The 16,613-nt window shown below is 55.2% G+C and overlaps 2 protein-coding genes across 5 annotated transcripts; both read left to right on the forward strand.

Annotated features, from left to right (window-relative positions):
• The first annotated feature begins 2,315 nt into the window (after nucleotides 1-2,315).
• MRPL38 (mitochondrial ribosomal protein L38) lies at nucleotides 2,316-7,310 on the forward strand. Of its 2 annotated transcripts, XM_032616955.1 has the most exons (9): nucleotides 2,316-2,441; nucleotides 2,557-2,736; nucleotides 4,076-4,210; nucleotides 4,290-4,498; nucleotides 5,048-5,120; nucleotides 5,292-5,337; nucleotides 6,244-6,402; nucleotides 6,595-6,731; nucleotides 6,951-7,310. In XM_032616955.1, exons 1-9 carry the CDS (start codon nucleotides 2,375-2,377, stop codon nucleotides 7,085-7,087), a joined length of 1,143 nt encoding a protein of 380 aa, XP_032472846.1. In that variant the 5' UTR covers nucleotides 2,316-2,374; the 3' UTR covers nucleotides 7,088-7,310. The 2 variants fall into 2 exon arrangements, with proteins under 2 accessions (XP_032472846.1, XP_032472845.1); XM_032616954.1 differs by having other exon boundaries at nucleotides 2,372-2,736.
• A 124-nt stretch (nucleotides 7,311-7,434) lies between these two features.
• TRIM65 (tripartite motif containing 65) lies at nucleotides 7,435-13,895 on the forward strand. 3 transcript variants are annotated; one of them, XM_032616953.1, is made up of 7 exons: nucleotides 7,435-9,246; nucleotides 10,474-10,569; nucleotides 10,816-11,049; nucleotides 11,135-11,309; nucleotides 11,447-11,533; nucleotides 12,054-12,229; nucleotides 12,466-13,895. In XM_032616953.1, exons 1-7 carry the CDS (start codon nucleotides 8,653-8,655, stop codon nucleotides 12,550-12,552), a joined length of 1,449 nt encoding a protein of 482 aa, XP_032472844.1. In that variant the 5' UTR covers nucleotides 7,435-8,652; the 3' UTR covers nucleotides 12,553-13,895. The 3 variants fall into 3 exon arrangements, with proteins under 3 accessions (XP_032472844.1, XP_032472842.1, XP_032472843.1); XM_032616951.1 differs by having other exon boundaries at nucleotides 12,054-13,895; XM_032616952.1 differs by having other exon boundaries at nucleotides 11,447-11,512; nucleotides 12,054-13,895.
• Nucleotides 13,896-16,613: the final 2,718 nt, after the last annotated feature.

Below are 16,613 nucleotides of genomic sequence, written 5' to 3' on the forward strand. Positions count from 1 at the left end.
ATGGACAAATAACAGCCATCTGGTTGACTAGCAAGCCCTGTGCCTCCGCCCCGGAGGTCCCATGAGTCTTCATCTCTAGAGGAGCAGGCTGGGGTGGGGGTGGGTTTAGAGGCATGAAGAAGAGGATTCAGAAACAAAAGGAGAAGATAAAATAGCAAAGGAGGCCAGATTCAAACACACGCAGGACATCAAGAATATAGGAACCCCTGTGCTCCTCCCGGCCTGAGGCACAGTCCTGGTCTGCTCACAACCTTCAGCTCTGTTCTTCCATCAGCAGAATTTCACAAATTAATAAGCAGTGCCTCCAGGAACTTCCCTGGGGGTCCAGTGGTTAAGACTCCGCGCTTCCACTGCAGGGGGTACGAGTTAGATCCCCGGTCGGTTGGGGAACTAAGATCCCACATGCCACGCGGCGCGGCCAAAAAAATAAGTAACATCTGAATAAAAATGAAAATATTAAAAATAAGCAATGACTGGGTCTTACGGGCCTTAACATACAGTAGCTGTGCATTGATGGGTGAATTGGCAGTGACAGTGAGTTTAGCTGTTTGGCTGCTGTTTATGAAAACCAAATTCAAGGTGTGGCCACTTCCTGCTGAATTAAGAGAGCCCCCCCCCCCACTCATGCCATTTCAGTGTGAATGTGAGGGTCAAGCTTCTGCTAGTACCAGAGCAACTGAATGGGTCAGCAGCCCTGGTTGAGACATCAGGGAAGGCTTCCTGGAGGGACCACTTCACGGGGTCTAGGAGGTAGCCAAGCAACAGGGGGAAAGGTAAGGAGTGCAAGGCAGAAGTAACAGCATGTGCAAAGGTCCGGTGCCAGGGGGAGAAAAGTGCTAAGTAAGTGAAAAATGTGAAACCGAGTCCCTGTAAAACCATGTTCCCTTACCGAGTTTATGATTAATCTCTCTATCTAAAACTTTATTCCCTTTCTTATCCCCTCTGATCTCAATCCTGTGCTAACTGAACAGTAATCAACCAGAGTCAGATGACTAAAACTGCTGCTGTTGATAACATCGTTAATGTACTAAAATTGCTATTATTATAGATATCTCCATTCATGTGCAAACTCAGGCCGTTTCTCCAGGGCAAGATGAGCTCACAGACCCCCAAGCCATGGACTACCTGGCCAGAGAGTCGTAAACCAGAAACATCCTGATTCCCAAAACTTTGATTAAGAAATGTATGGACTTCCCTGGTGGTCCAGTGGTTAAGACTTCGCCTTCCAATGCAGGAGATGCAGGTTCCATCCCTGGTCAGGGAGCTAAGATCCCAAATGCCTTGCAGTCAAAAACCAAAACATAAAACAGAAGCAATATTGTAACAAATTCCAATAAAGGCTTTAAAAGTGGTCCATATTAAAAAAAAATGTCAAAAAATGATGATTAACCCCAGCTTCCTTTTTCCTCCCCTGAAAAAACCCCCACAAAACAAAACTCAAAGACCAAGTTGGGGTGGATCTGAGGTTTGTCTCCCACTCCCTTGCTTGGTGCCCTGCAATAAATCTACTCTGCAGATCCAGTGTCAAGAGTCTGGCTTTCTGCATCACAGGCACAAGAGCCCTTTGCTGGGTTACAAAAGGTTGGTGTCACGGAAGCTTGAATTCCAGGACAGAGGGACCAGAGCAGAAGCGGGTCCAGATCACCAGGGGTACCAAGTTTCATCTTGTTAGAACTGAATCCCAAGAACAACACAACCCTGAAAAGGTTTAGGCAAAGGCAAACACTTGGAGGTGATCAAAAGCTAACACATATCCCACAGTTAAGCGCTTTATATATGTTAATTCACATTTAATCCTTCTAACAATCCTATGAGGTAAGCACTATTACTACGTGTTTTTTTTTTTTCCAAATGAGGAAACCGCAAGGGCGACAGTAAGGTCACAATATGGAATCTGAACCCAAGTAGGAGGACTCCTGAATCCCTGCTCGCAACCCCTTCCCCTGCCCGTGCTGCCGGGGGTGCTCAGCATGCCGCCTTCAGGGACTGGGTGACCCTTGAGAGAGAGCAGCACCCAGAGCCCCGCAAAGCGCCTACCTCGTTGAGCCGAGGTGGCTGCGGGCCCGGCCGACCGTCCCCAGTCTGTGCTGCCCCCTGGTGGCTGGACGCGGGAAGGGGTCCGGACCGCTCGCAGCTCCGCCTCGCCGTTCACCGGTCACTTCCGGAGCCGGGGCGCCCGAGGTCCTCAGCCACCTCCCGGAGGGAGGAGCTCGGGGATCCCAGGAAGTAAGACTCCTGGGCCAAGGAGGGGGCGTGGCTCCTATGATGCTGGGGCGGGGCCTGAGGGCGGGGTTTCCGCCGTGCGCTCAGGCGCTGCTGCGGCCGCCTCTTTCGGGTCTTAGGAGCCGCGGCGGCGACGGCGGCCTGGGGGAAGATGGCGGCGACCTGGTGGCGAGTCGCGCTGTATGGGAGTCGGAGGTGGCGGGGCTTCAGCACCTCAGGTGAGGGCTCTTGGAGGTCTCCGTATAGCCGAAACCTGGAGGTCTAGCCAGCTCCCGCCCCCGACCTCCGTGGGCCGGGCCGGGGCCGGCCTGATGTCCCGCTCTCTGCCCGCAGCCGCCCTGAGCCGCCGGACCGCTCCTCTGGGGCCGATGCCCAACGAGGTCATCGACGTGAGCAACCTGGAGCGGCTGAAGAAGTACCGCAGCTTCGACCGCTACCGGCGCCGGGCGGAGCAGGAGGCGCGGGACCCGCACTGGTGGCGGACCTACCGGGAGCATTTCGGAGAGGGGTCAGGTGCGGGGCGACCGGAGCTGGGCGGTGACCCCGCTGCCTTGGGACTCGGGGGGGGGCCCCCGCCGGCGTCTTCCCCGAGCTTGGGGGAGGGGGCCTGCCAGCGTTTCCGTGCGCACCGGTGGCGATTTAGTCCCACCAGGATTTTTCACACCTTTCGGTCCCCCTGCTTTGGAACATTCCCTTCTCTCATTATTAGAGTTCCACCTTGGATATTTCTACACCTAAAGCCCTTTCCTGACCAGCTCCCCACGGCCCAGTTCCGGGTTAGAACGCCCCTCTCTGCTCCTACTATACTGTTCATGTAGCCTTGGCCACACCGTATCCTGACTCTTTTCGCTGCCTCCCTCCCAGTTTATGAGCTCCCTAAGGGTGGGGATCTTGCCTGTCTTGACCTCCATTGGATCCTTGCACCCGCACAGTGCTTGGCACGTAGCTGTGCAATACTTTGCTGAATTAAATTGAAAGCCCTGGCAAGGTGACTCAGGGACCCTGCTCCTGAGAGACTGACTACATTTAAGCAGTTTGTTCTTTGGAAAGCGTTTATGAAGGCATTTTAATGATGGTTAAGGGCTCACATGTGGAATCTTACTTAAACCCAAGTCAATCTCTTGGGAGTGACTTCCCTGAGGTTCAGTTTCCTCAACTATAAAATAAAAACATTGTGTCTGTGTCACAAGATCGTTGTGAGGATTAAAGGTTACAGTTAATCGGAATTCTTAGACTAATGTCACTCTTGATGTGGGCTCAGTGTCTGTTTCTTATGGTCATAGTCTAACGTAAATGGGAGAGGGTGTTGGATTGAAAGTTTTCTAGGGTCTTGCTCCTCAGAGTGTGTTCTGGGGACAGCAGCATGGGCATTACCTAGGAGCTTGTTAGGAATGCAGAGTCTCAGGCCCCACGCTAACTTGCTGATTCAGAATCTGAATTTAAACAAGTTTCCCAGGTGACTTGTGTGGTTTTATGCATTAAGTGTGAGAAGTGCTTCTTTCCTTCTAGCTTCAGCTCTGAATTCTGCCAGGTACACAGGTGCGAGTCCATGGCCAGCTGTGAACAGGCTTGAAGGTGATGCCAACTATAATTGGGATGGCCATCCGCCTCGATTTCCCATGACTGAGCCAGGTGATGTAACCTGGTTTAGGGACCAGTCTCAAGTTGTATCCAATTTGCTTAGCAACTGGACCCTGTTCATGTCTGTGAAGCTGACTACACAGTATATTTTAGTTTCGTGAATTAAAGGGTAAGCTTTAGCAGCAGAGCTCGCCCAGTGAAAGGAAAGGTATGGACAGGCAGCTTAACCAAGACCTGATCCCACTTTCTCTAACACACCTTCCCTCCCCAGATCCCAAAGACAAGATTGACATTGGGTTGCCTGCACCTAAGGTCTGCCGGACCCAACAGCTGTTGGAGCGGAAGCGGGTCCTCCAGGCGCTGCGGGCCAATGTGGAGGAGGAACGGGCCGCTCGCCTCCGCACAGGTAAGCCTTCCCAGGGGAGAGGGTCCTGGGTGTGTCCCTGCCCTGACCCTGCATCCCAGCTGGCATCATTCCTTCCCAGCACGCATCCCACTGGAGGCAGTGAGGGCTGAGTGGGAGAGGACCTGTGGCCCCTACCACAAGCAGCGTCTGGCTGAACACTACGGCCTCTATCGAGACCTGTTCCACGGGGCCACCTTCGTGCCCCGAGTCCCCCTGCATGTGGCCTACGCTGTAGGCGAGGACGACTTGGTGCCTGTGTACTACGGCAATGAGGTCACTCCAACTGAGGTAACTGCTGGCCTGTGCCCCTCCCCGCCCTGTGTACACAGACATATCCCACCATGGGGCCACAGACAACAACTCCTTTTTGAAAGCATTTATAGAGGCGGTTTTTATGGTGGTTAAGGACACAAGCATGGCATCTGTGTAGGCTGATCTGAGGTCTTCTTGTTCTCTGTCTCCGCTTTTTGATTTCCTGATAAACAACACCATGATACAGTAATTACAAAGAAGAGAATGTAAAACGAAAGGAAAAGAAGCTCCATCTTGGCGTAGTGCTGTGACGGACCCTCTGTCTTCAGAGTGCCCTCCTGGCCCCTGGTCCTTGGCCTTCTTGTGGTTCAGATCTCGGGACAGTCAACTCTGTAGAGTTCTATAAGTCTATAAGCCTCTGTTTGCCCACCTGCCTCTCAAGGGGCTGTCGTGGGCATTTGGTTCAGAATGGACTCTTCTTTCTCCAAGGTTTCTCAGGCTCCTGACCTCCAGAACGAAGGTCTGTTTAGAACAGCTTGTCCATCCCTGATGGGGGTGACAGCTCCATCGTTCTTTCCCCACCAGGCTGCCCAGGCCCCGGAGGTGACCTATAAGGCAGACGAGGGCTCCATGTGGACACTGCTGCTCACCAACTTGGGTAGGTGTCTGGGGCTCACTGGGACTCCTGCCTCCTTCACCTCCTGTGAGCCAGGGCCCTGGGGAGCTGGGGGAGGGGCCAGATGGAAAGCTCCAGCCCCCAGCTCCTTCCAAGGGAGGAGCTGGGAAGGGGCGGCAGTTCCCACAGTCAGTGGGGTGTGTTTATGTGCAGATGGACACCTGCTGGAACCGGATGCCGAGTATTTGCACTGGCTGGTGTGAGTACCTGGGGTAGGGGAATGGGTCAGAAGCATTCCAGGAGGCCCTGGCACCCTGGAAAGAGCTGCACCTGAATTTCAGTCGTGGCTCCACCATGGATTAACCACCATCTCCCATCCCTGGAGGTGGTTCGTCACCTCTGCTTCCTGAGGGTGTCAGGGGCCCTGTGATCCAGTAGTTGAAGACAGGTGCAGAAGGAAAGCAGGCAGCAGTGGGCCTTGGCCTCTCCCACAGGTCTTCTGGTCTCCCTGAACTCATTTCCTTACCTGTAAAACTAGGACGATGCTAACACATGCCGTAGCCACCCTGAGGAGCTCTGTGACAATCAAATGGGAAAGGAGTCCATGAGAGGCCTCTGGTACCTGTGGGCTGCCTCTTGTTTTCTCAGTGGCCTTTGGTTCTGAGCACCAGGCCAAGGGGAGGAGGTCAGGCATTTTTATTCAACTGCAGTTACCAGCCTGTGTAACAGGACCCTCTGGGGAGTTGTACTTGGGGCAGGTACAGCGGCCATCCCAGTGCCAGGCTGGGCAAACACTCCCTGACAAACCTAGAGGCTTTGGGAAACGGGGAGAGAAACAGCCCAAGGTCGCATGGCTCTCCCGCGTGCACGGCTGTGGCATCCCCACAGCTCCCCAGGGCCAGTAAATGGGCTGCTTGACCTAGCTCTCATCTTGACAGTTCCTGGGGCCCTTGTTGGCCTCTGAGCCCCTACTGTTCCCTCCACAAGTTTGCAGTCCATCCGGGGGTTTACAGAGCCCTACATCCTACTTGATTGTACAATAGAGATCATTTTAGGGTCTCTCTTCCTGGGGAAGTATATCAGTCTCTAGGGAGCACGCGGGTGGGGATGTTCCCGCTGCCACCTCCCACGAGCGGTAAGTAACAGATGCTTTTTCTCCCACCAGAACCAACATCCCGGGCAACAGGGTCGCTGAAGGACAGGAGACGTGTCCCTACCTGCCCCCCTTCCCTGCCCGAGGCTCCGGCTTCCACCGCTTTGCCTTTCTGCTCTTCAAGCAGGACAAGCCAATCGACTTCTCTGGGGACACCCGGCCCTCACCCTGGTAATCTGTGCCCCTCTCCCACACACAGCTACCCCCAGCCTCAGGCCAGCTTCCCAGCAGTGGTCAGTCTTTCTCAGTTCTCCTCTCTCGTAACTTGAGCTGTGCTAGGCAGACCCTAAGGGGCTTCTCAGCATTGCCTGTGGGGCTCTGGTGCCCCCTTCCCCACTCTCTAATGCTCCGCTCTTCCTCCAGCTACCAGCTTGCCCAGCGGACCTTCCACACTTTTGATTTCTACAAGAAACACCAAGATGCCATGACTCCAGCTGGCCTGGCCTTCTTCCAGTGCCGCTGGGATGACTCGGTCACCCACATCTTCCACCAGCTCCTGGGTAAGGGCAGAGTGGGCTGGAGGAGGGGGCGGCTGGCCTGAGCTCACAGACGTCTCCTGACTTGCCAGGAGGAGCGCCTGTCAGGAGAGGGCCACCAGCAGGCGTGCCACTTCTGGGGTGGGCTGGCTGGGTGGTGCCAGCCTGGGCAGTCCCACCTAGACGCGAGAGGGGCTCAGGCCAGCAGCAGTCCACACACACGCCCCTTCACTCTTCTTGCAGACATGCGAGAGCCTGTGTTTGAGTTTATGCGGCCGCCCCCGTATCACCCTAAGCAGAAGCGCTTCCCCCACCGGCAGCCCCTGCGCTACCTGGACCGGTACAGAGACAGTCACGAACCCACCTATGGCATCTACTGAGTGGCTGGAGTGCCACCCCCCTCAGAGAGTGGACTGGGCCTCTCAGGCCACCCTGTCAGGCTCCGCAGGCAGGAGCAATAGAGACACAGTGCCAAGGGGGGCAAGCATTGGGGTTCTCCGGCCTGCCTGAGGCAGCCCCTCTACTGCCCTCCCAGCAGGCCCAGGGCTTGGGAGTGAAGAAGGCTGGGGAGTTGGGGGTATGAATATATTGACTTTTGCTGTAGCTGGTCTGGGTCTGTGTTCTGGGAGCAGCCAGAATGCCCCCTGGTGGGACTCTTGCTTTATGGGTGGGAAGAAGGCTGCCTCCCACTCCAGGAGGTGACTCCTCACCTCTGCTTCCTGAGGGTGTCAGAGGCCCTGCGATCCACTGGCGGAAGACGGGTGCAGAAGAAAAGCAGGCAGTGGGCCCTGGCTGCTCCCACAGGCCTCTTGAAAGAAATTTGCCAGCCCTGGGCATTGGCCTCTTGCCGGCTCTTCACAGGCTCCTGGCTTCCAGATGCTTTGAATAAGAAGCCTTGTCAGGTGGGGCAAAGGCAGGTCTCAGAGATCTCTGGGCACGCCCCCTGCTCAGGACCCAGAAAGCTCCCGAGTGCTTGCTGGATGGTTAGGGTATTTCTCCTCTCTAAAGGCAGAGACTGCCTAGTAGCCAGTTAAGAGATCAATGCACCTTTTCCAGCAAGAGAAACTTCACATACTGTCACCCAGAAGACAATACGCTTGCTGCATCAAAGGGAGAAGACGCCCCGCCCCGCCTCAAAATTAGGCCAGCTCCTTTGGAAAGAGTTAACCCTCCTCCGACTCACGCTGGCCCAGCACACACTGCCCCCAGGGCAGGTGGGTTAGCAGTCAGGATCCTTCTGTGCTCAGCTGCAGGGGAACCACCCCTCTAAAAAGTGAGGTTCCAGAACAGTTGGGACCTGCAAACAAGGAACTCTTCCCCAGCAGAGGGCTGACACCAAGAGGGGATTCCAAGTGCAGGTTAAGCTTGCTTTAGTTTCCATTAAAGGGGGTAGGAAGGAACCACTGTTTTTTGGTCTCCGTCTCTTGGTAACCAGAAATTTCCACCTCACTGTTTGCTTTAAAAGAACCGAAATTAGGCATAACCTAGAGAAGGGAGACACCCTAATCCGGCAAGTGCCTGAAATTCAGCTCAAGGAAAAAGTGCAGCAGGGCCCCTCGGGTCAGGAGAGAGCATTTAATGAGCACTGCTGTGTGCCCCATGCTCACTGCCAGGCACTCCCATGTGCGGTCCTGTTCCATTTAATCGCCAAAACCCCTGGGAGGTAGATAACAACAGCCCTTGTTGTTGTTAGTAGTATTTGCATGAGATTTCAGATTAGGGGCTCAGAAGAGGTTCTGGTGGTGGCCCTCAGCCAGGAGGAGGCCAGGAGGCCCGACGGGTTTCCCAAGCCTCTTGTGTCCAGACTCCCTGCACGGGAGCTGCTGGACTGAGGATCTAGGGAAGCAAGATGGAGGTCCCAGAGAGAGCTGGACCCCAACTCCCAGTCTGGGGTGGTAAAAGGCAGGCAGGGGTGGCTTGGAGTTGACAGGGGCCGAGCACCGGAATGGGAAGCCAACCCCGCAGCCGTCGGCGCAGGGTGGAGCGAGCGCACTGGGAGTGGCGGCTGGTCGGGGAGGAAGAAGGGCTGTCAAGTTCGTTTTCCCAGGCGGGTCCTGGCTCCGCCCGCCGCACCCACACCCGGGTGCCGGCGGTCCCTTTGAGAGGCCCCGGCCTTCCGCCCGCGCGTCTGGAGCCGCTCGCCGCCAACATGGCCGCGCAGTGGCTGGAGGACAGGCTGACCTGTGCCATCTGCCTGGGGCTCTACCAGGACCCGGTGACGCTGTTCTGCGGCCACAACTTCTGCAGGGCCTGTATCCAGGACTGGTTGGGCCGCAGCGAGAAGGTGTGCCCCGAGTGCCGGGAGCCCTTCCCCGACAGCGCCGAGCTGCGCCGCAACGTGGCTCTGAGCGGCGTGCTGGAGGAGCTGCGCGTCCGGCCGGCGTCCGACCCCGGCCTCGGCGCGTGCTGCCCCCGGCACGGGAGGCCGCTCGAGCTTTTCTGCCGCACCGAGGGCCTCTGCGTGTGCAGCGTGTGCACCGTGCGCGAGTGTCGCCTCCACGAGCGGACGCTGCTGGACGCCGAGCGCCGAGAGCGCGAGGTGAGCCTCGGGAGACCCCGCCCTGCTCTGTGCGCCCGGGCGGGGCTGGCAGCTTCAGCAGCTTCGCTTGGCCCTGTTTTTATTCCGGTTTGAAAGGAGGTGGTGGTCAGAAAACAGATGCTTGGAATAGAGATGTTAGAGCTGGTGACGGGTCCAGGGTGAAGTTACAGGGGTGAGTGGCTGAGATGGAATGAGGAGGTCAAGGAGCCCAGAGCCAGAATGTGGAGGATAATCCCTGTGGCTGCTGAAGGCACAGAGTAAGGACAGGGTGTTACTGCTTGTGGGGCCAAAGACCTTGCACTAAGCATCGAAGTTTGCAGTGGAGGGCGGCAACAGGGAGAGAGGGAGGAACAGGTGGTACAGCCCGCGGCAGATGCACTGCGGGAGCTAGAATTTGGCTCGGGAGAGGGGAAGTGACGCTGGGGTGTGAGGGGCTGGATGTGTGACCTTGCGGGAGAGTCAGGGTGAACCAGAAAAGTCTGCCCTGCCCCCTCTACGTTCAGTATGTTTTACCGTGCCGGAGGCGGTGAGGCCAGAACAGAGGCACAAGTGTTGCCCTTAGGAAGACCTGATTACTTTGGCCAAGTTGTCAACTTCTCTGACCTGTGAATCGGGGATAATATCAGTCCTTCCATCAAAGTGTTGCTGGGACAAGAAGAATCAAGACAGGTTCTTGACCTGGTACAGGGAACCAAATCCTAGCAGATGTGCAGTCCTGAACTACGAGAATATAGCATTTTGATCCTCGAGGAGACCAGACAGGTCACAACCAAATAAGGGTGCCCCCTTCCCCCTCATGTCCAAAACTGGGCCTGAGGACTGGCCAGGTATTTGGAAGAACCCAACTTATACCTGCGGTGCACTGCCCACCTGTCAAAGAACTTTGGTGCTTTGGGTCGTCACCCCTTCCCCTCAAGGCCGCGTAAGCTCCCATTTATTGACTGGGGGTAGTGGGGGGCTGCTCCACCCCAGGTTGCTCATCTTCAGCCCAAGGCCTCTGCACCACCCTGCTCCCGGTGGGGAAGGGGCCTTGTCCAGGCCTCCCTGGGACTCTGACCCAATTCTCCTGGGGCTCACACCAAGGCTGATGCTCTGCGTGCTGGCCTCACCTGGGGTGGCGTGAGGAGGGGATGCCCAGCATCTGCAGGTGTTTTGACTGGCTGAGGGGGGAACTTCACAGCCGATCCTGGCCCCCTCTTGTCACTTGTCCCCCGGTGGGCACCACAGGCCCAGCTGAGAGCCACACTGGAGGTCACCCAGCAGCAGGCCACCCAGGCTGAGAGCCAGCTACAGGAGCTGCAGCAGCGAAGCAGCCAGATCCAGGTATGAGGCCTGTCTGCTCCACGCCCCCCACGTCCTCATGCCGTGTCCTTCGAGCAGCCACTGGCCCGTCCCTGGGACACCGGGCAGTAGGTGTAAGCTGCCTTGAAAATGCCTCCTGGCAGCAGGAAAGGAAGGGCTGAACAGGGGGAGAGATTCCAGGGACCATGGCTCCCCACATTCCCACCCCTCAGGCCAGCGGGCAGCCCAGGGACTTGGCTGCCCTCGACTTCTCCTGTGCCCACCCAGAGCTCAGCCTGCACCCTGACCTCCGTGATCTCTGGCAAGTTCAACCGCCTGCTGCAGGCCCTGGAGATGCAGCGGAACTTGGCCCTGAGGGACATCGAGGTGGCCAAGACACAGGCGCTGGAACAGGCCCGGGACGAGAAACAGCGACTGCAGGGCCACCTGGAGGCCTTGTCTTGCTGTGACCACAGGATTCGCAACCTCCTGGAGCAATTGGACGACCGGACCTTCCTCCAGGTACCAGGCCTTGGGGCGGCAGGGTGGGGGACCGGCGTGCCTGCCCCTCGTGCTCCGGCTTACTGCAGCTGTCCCCGGGGCTCAGGAATCACAGCTCCTGGCGCCCCCAGGCCCTCTTGGGCCACTGACTCTCCCACACTGGGACGAAGATCAGCAGCTGGGCGGCCTGAAGGAGTCCCTGAGCCAGCTGTGTGCCCTCCTCCTGGAAGAGGGGGGCCACCCCAGAGCACCAGCCGAGGCTGCTGACTTTGGCTCCATGGGTAAGGCTGACCCCAGATCTCTCTCCACCCCTCTAGGCCCAGCTGTTCTTCCCACTGGGGTGGTAATGGAGTCAGGGCCCAGCCCCCCATGACCTCCCCTCCAGATCACTCCCCTAAAACATTGCTTTGCCCCCTAGAGGCCCCAGGTCCCCTGGCACCAGTCGCGAGCCTCGTTTGTCCACTGAGGAGGAAACTCTGGCAGAGTAAGAAGGCCCATCGAATGTGTATGTGCACCTGTGTGAGCGTGTGCGTGAGTGCGTTGTGTGTACACGTGGGTCTGTGCGTGTGCACTGTGTGCACGTGTGTGTGCAGGGCACGTGCTGTGACTGTTATGTACAGGAAGTCTGTTTCGCTCCCCTCTCTGGGGCTAGCCTCGCCCCTCTGCACACCTGTTGCAGGATGCACACATCTTACACGTGCAGCCAGTGTAGTGTTTAAGGAGATACTGGGCACACAAATCTGGGATTGATCACAGTTCTTCAACTTACTACGAAGTTACGTGACCTTTCTGAACCTTCGTTTTTTCATCTGTGAAACGAGGCTGATGGAAGGTTCCACCTCAGGTTGTATGGAGGGTCGGATGCTGAGATGATGTCCACGTTAGCTCAGCTTGCAGTCGCCCCGGCAGATGTCTGGCGATCCGCCCGTGGACCTTCAGTTGCTGTCTCTCCCCTCTGGGGACAGAATGGTGGCCAGGCACAGGCACCCTTGCCCACTCACCTTCCGTCCATCTCTGCCCAACAGATTATCGCAACCTGACCTTCGACCCCATCAGCGCCAACCGTCACTTCTACCTGTCTCAGCAGGACCGGCGGGTAAAGCACTGTCGCAAGCCCCGGGGCCCAGATGGGCCGGGCAGCTTCGAGCTCTGGCAAGTGCAGTGTGCCCAGAGCTTCCAGGCCGGGCAGCACTACTGGGAGGTACGTGTGTCCAACCACTCGGTGACACTGGGCGTTGCCTACTCAGAACTAACGAGGCGCAAGCTGGGGCCCCACACGGACAACATCGGCCGTGGGCCCAGCTCCTGGGGGCTCTGCATTCAGGAGGACAGCACCCAGGCCTGGCACAACGGGGAGGCCCAGCGCCTCCCGGGGGTATCAGGGCGGCTCCTGGGCATGGATTTGGACCTGACCTCTGGCTGCCTCACCTTCTACAGCCTGGAGCCCGAGACCCAACACTTGTATACCTTCCATGCCATTTTCTCCCGGCCCCTCTACCCCGTTTTCTGGCTCCTCGAGGGTAGGACCCTGACCCTGTGCCATCGGCCCGAGGCCAAGCTCCCTCCAGGGCTCCAGGAAGAGGCCTCAGGGCTCAGCTGAGGAAGGCACGGGATGGAGCTCGGGGTCAGGACCAGGTGCCACCAGGCCTGTGGGCCCAAGAACTGCCCCAGCCCCTGGCCTAGGGGCCTGAGGCCACAGCTCTAACGGGACCAGTTGGTGGCCAGAAGACCAAGTCAGGACCAGGCTGGGCCACTTGGAGAGAGAGGTGGGTGGAGCCTCCAAACCGGAGTTTACTTTTCCAGCCTCTCTGAAGGGGACAGGGGCTAAAGGAAGTAAAATGGGAGCCCAGTTCTAGGCACTGCCTGGACCTCAGAGGCTAGTGCAGTGCCCAGGGCTCCTGGTCCTTCAGGAGAGCGAGTGTGGTGTGGGACACACCACAGGGTGGGACAGACAAAATCATGTATGCAACAGCCCCAGAGGAACAAACAATTCCTAGAGGAAATCTTGGGGAAATTGATATTTACGTTTTCCCTCCTCATCTTTATCTCTTTTCTTTTCATTATTTTCCTTAACATTTTGTATAGTTTGGTCTTTTTTTCTTTCACTTTGTACATCCTTGTGATCGTATTCTGTAAACAATTGTGTTTTCTGCGTGTTTTACTTAACAAGCATTTTTCACATTGTTACAAACTTTTCTCTGAATGACTACAGTATAGACAGTCATTCTAATGACAAAAACAAATTCTAATCAGAATTTGTTTACCCGTTACGGGACATTCAAAACGTTTTATTTGAGGGCTCTAAAAATATGGCCGTGATGACTGTTTTTGAACAGGAAACTTTGGCCATATTTATTGTTACGTACGTAGGCTACATTTCCTAAAGAGGATTGCTCAACAGAGAAACAATGAACACTTGAAGATTTTTTATTTTTATACAAAGGACCAAAATAAAGAAACCTTGAGTCAGGCCAGCTAGTGCCCCTGCCCCCTCCACCCCACCAGGCAAGTTGTTGTGGCAGAACCTCAGCTGCCATCTTCCCCACCTTATCCCCAGCGGGGGTGTGGGGATTAAGCACAGTCATTCGTGTAGGTGCCAGCACACTGCCAACTCCTTTTATTTTGGTTTTTGCTCTTCGGAACATGTTTCCGCGAAGATCCTTGTACATGTTTTTGCTTGTGTTTCTGGAAGTGAGGGTGCTGGGCCATAGGGGAGCAGTAGTTTTGTACTTGAAATGTTCCACTTCTTGATCTGGGTGGTGGTTCCAAGGGTGTTTGCTTTATAACTTTTCCCACTGCACACACACGTTTTATATACTCACGTGTAAGTATCTGACAATAAAAGTTTTATTAAAGGACAACACATACTCCAAAAGTTACAAAATATTTTTATATAAAGTGTACCTCCCTCCCCACATGGTAACCTGGCCTCGGCCGCTGCCACGGTCGCAGACTCCATCTTGTGGCCTCACTCCTCCGCCGTGTGGCTCTTTGTTCAGGGGCAGGGCCAGGCCTCTGATTGGTGCAGCCTGGGCAAGGAGCTTCCAGTAAGATTCCTAAGGTGGGGAGGTCCCCAAACACGGGAAGGAGGTTGTGACACCGGGCAGCCCAACAGTGTGACAGCTGGGTTAACAGCAGGAGCTGTAAGGCCGGGCAGGGCAGGATGCAGGACTGAGCTGGCCAGGTAGCCATCATCACTGGCTGTGCCGGCGCACAGATTCTAACTGTCCCTCTTGATCCCAGAGCCCCAGCACCCGACACAAGTGTCCAGCCAGCCGAGCCCATGTTCTGAAAGGGGCAGAGAAAGGAAGAACAGCCCCCTTTCTGCTTCCATGGTGGGAAGTGCCTTGGGTCATTTATTCTGTGGATTTACTTTTTTATTGGGTTGTTAGTCCTTTCCATGTTGTCCTGTGGGAAGGTTCTATATTGTGATCATTAACCTTTGTTTACATATAACACTACTGCCATTTTTCTTTTTTCTTTTTTTTTTTTTTTTTTGCTGTGATGCTTGTGGGATCTTAGTTCCCCAACTGGGGATCGAACCTGGGCCCCCGCAGTGCAAGCGCTGAGTCCTAAGCACTGGACCATCAGGGAAGTCCCTATTTTTATAGAGTGCTATGGAGAAATGCTTCCCAAGTAGGTCTGGAGGCAAGCATTGACAAATCTCCTGGACAGCTACTTCAGATTAAATTCGCTGGGTCCTCCTGATTCTAACAGGACTCTGCCTCCTCTCCAGGAAAGATGCCTTGGTGTAGAGGGAGAAAGAAGCATGGGCTTTGGGGTGTGACTTTTATAAAGAGGACACATTTGATGAGCCTAGGGGTGTTTCCAGCATCTCTGCCCCACTCCTCACGGTTTCTGGGTGTCTGTGAGGCAGAATCAGCAGGGTGGGCACAGGGACAGAAAAAGAGCAGGGGAGGGCGGGAGAGATTTTAAAAGACAGGGGCCTCTGGGCCAGTGGAGTTGGAGGGAGTTGGACTGGAGGCCAGAGAGGGGAGTGGTAAAGAGAATAAGAGGCTGCTGTTGCCCAGGCAGTAAGGGATGGAAGGGAGCAGCGTGGTGACAGTAGGAAATGTGGCTTCAAGTAACAAGGGGCTGGAAGCTAGAAGACAATGGAGCCAGGCCATTGAGACTCTGAGGGGGAAAGATTTCCATTTAGAATTCCATACACGGGACTTCCCTGGTGGTCCAGTGGTTGAGAATCTGCCTTCCAATGCAGGGGACACGGGTTCAATCCCTCGTCGGGGAACTAAGATCCCACATGCCACGGGGCAACTAAGCCCGTGCACCACAACTGCTGAGCCCACATGCTCTGGAGCCCGCACACCACAACCAGAGATCCCGCATGCCACAAGAAAGACCCGACGCAGCCATAAATAAATAAATAAATAGTAGAATTCCACACCCAGCCAAACTGTCAATCATGGGCAAAGCCTGAACCAAGACATTTGCAGACACTTCCGCATCCGTTCCCAGGAAGCCCCCAGAGCACCCACTTTTCAAAAATGAAAGAAATCAACGAAGGGAAAGGGAGACCTGGGATCCAAGCAACGGGGAGCTCAACACAAAGGAGAAGCGGTAAAGAATCAAAATTTCCAGAAATACGAGCACAGACATTCACATATTCAAGGCTTATAAGCACGTGCTTTAGAGACGGGGAGGTAAGTGCTGGAAGAGACAGTTAAGAGTTGAACCTGGTTGTCCACGGGAGCAAGAATCTGGCGGAGGTAGGACATGGGACTGCCAGTTTTTGTTATAAACCTCATTAAATTGTTTAGTTTTTAGATACTCCTAAATATAGTACTTTGAAATAAACAAGTGTTTCAAAGCACGTCAATAGCATAAAGAAGAAGTGCTACTGTGGGACATGGCTTGGATCGCATTTCCATTTTTTTTCAGAGATGCAAGCAAAGCTAGGCGTGGCTTGCTAAGTACTATCATTTGCTCAACTGCTTTTGCTTGTTTGTTTTTGTTTCCGTTTGACTTTTTTGTTGGTTTTTTTTGGTAAGCAGTACTGCAGCCAGACAAGGTCATTTATGATATGAGGTTTAGGATTACTTTCAGGTTGCACCTTCTGGGTTTAAATTCCACCTCCTCCGCAGGACTAGTTATGTGACCTCTGGCAAGATATGTAACCTATTGGAATTCTATTTCCCCTCCTTCGTGACAGTCCTGGCAAGGGCAGAGTGAGAAGCAGGCATGAGCAGAGTGTCAGTTGCCCTTTCCCCTTAAGAGCCAAGTCATTTCAAGAATAATGAATATATTGGGCAACTTAAAGCTACCGTAATGGAAATGAAGTGTCAAAATGCAGCCACCCTGGCAAATCACATCTCCAAGCTTTCCTGAGGGAGCACATCTTCCTGAACAGGCTGTGGGGTGGGGAGCAGAGGGCTGGCTGGGGCTTATCCCTGAGCACCCCCAGACCTGAGTGGCACCCTTCTTTCCCCTCCAGAACCAGGCGGGTCTGTGGTCTCAGCAAGCCCAGGCATCCTCGCTGCCAAGCTGCCGAGCAGGGGGGCGCTGATGCCTGAGCCTCTGAACCGTTGCTGGGTCTTGGCAAACAAGGGACCGTCCAGATCAAGTGC

This window comes from Phocoena sinus, chromosome 20 (genome assembly GCF_008692025.1).
Source record: "Phocoena sinus isolate mPhoSin1 chromosome 20, mPhoSin1.pri, whole genome shotgun sequence".
NCBI lineage: Eukaryota > Metazoa > Chordata > Mammalia > Artiodactyla > Phocoenidae > Phocoena > Phocoena sinus.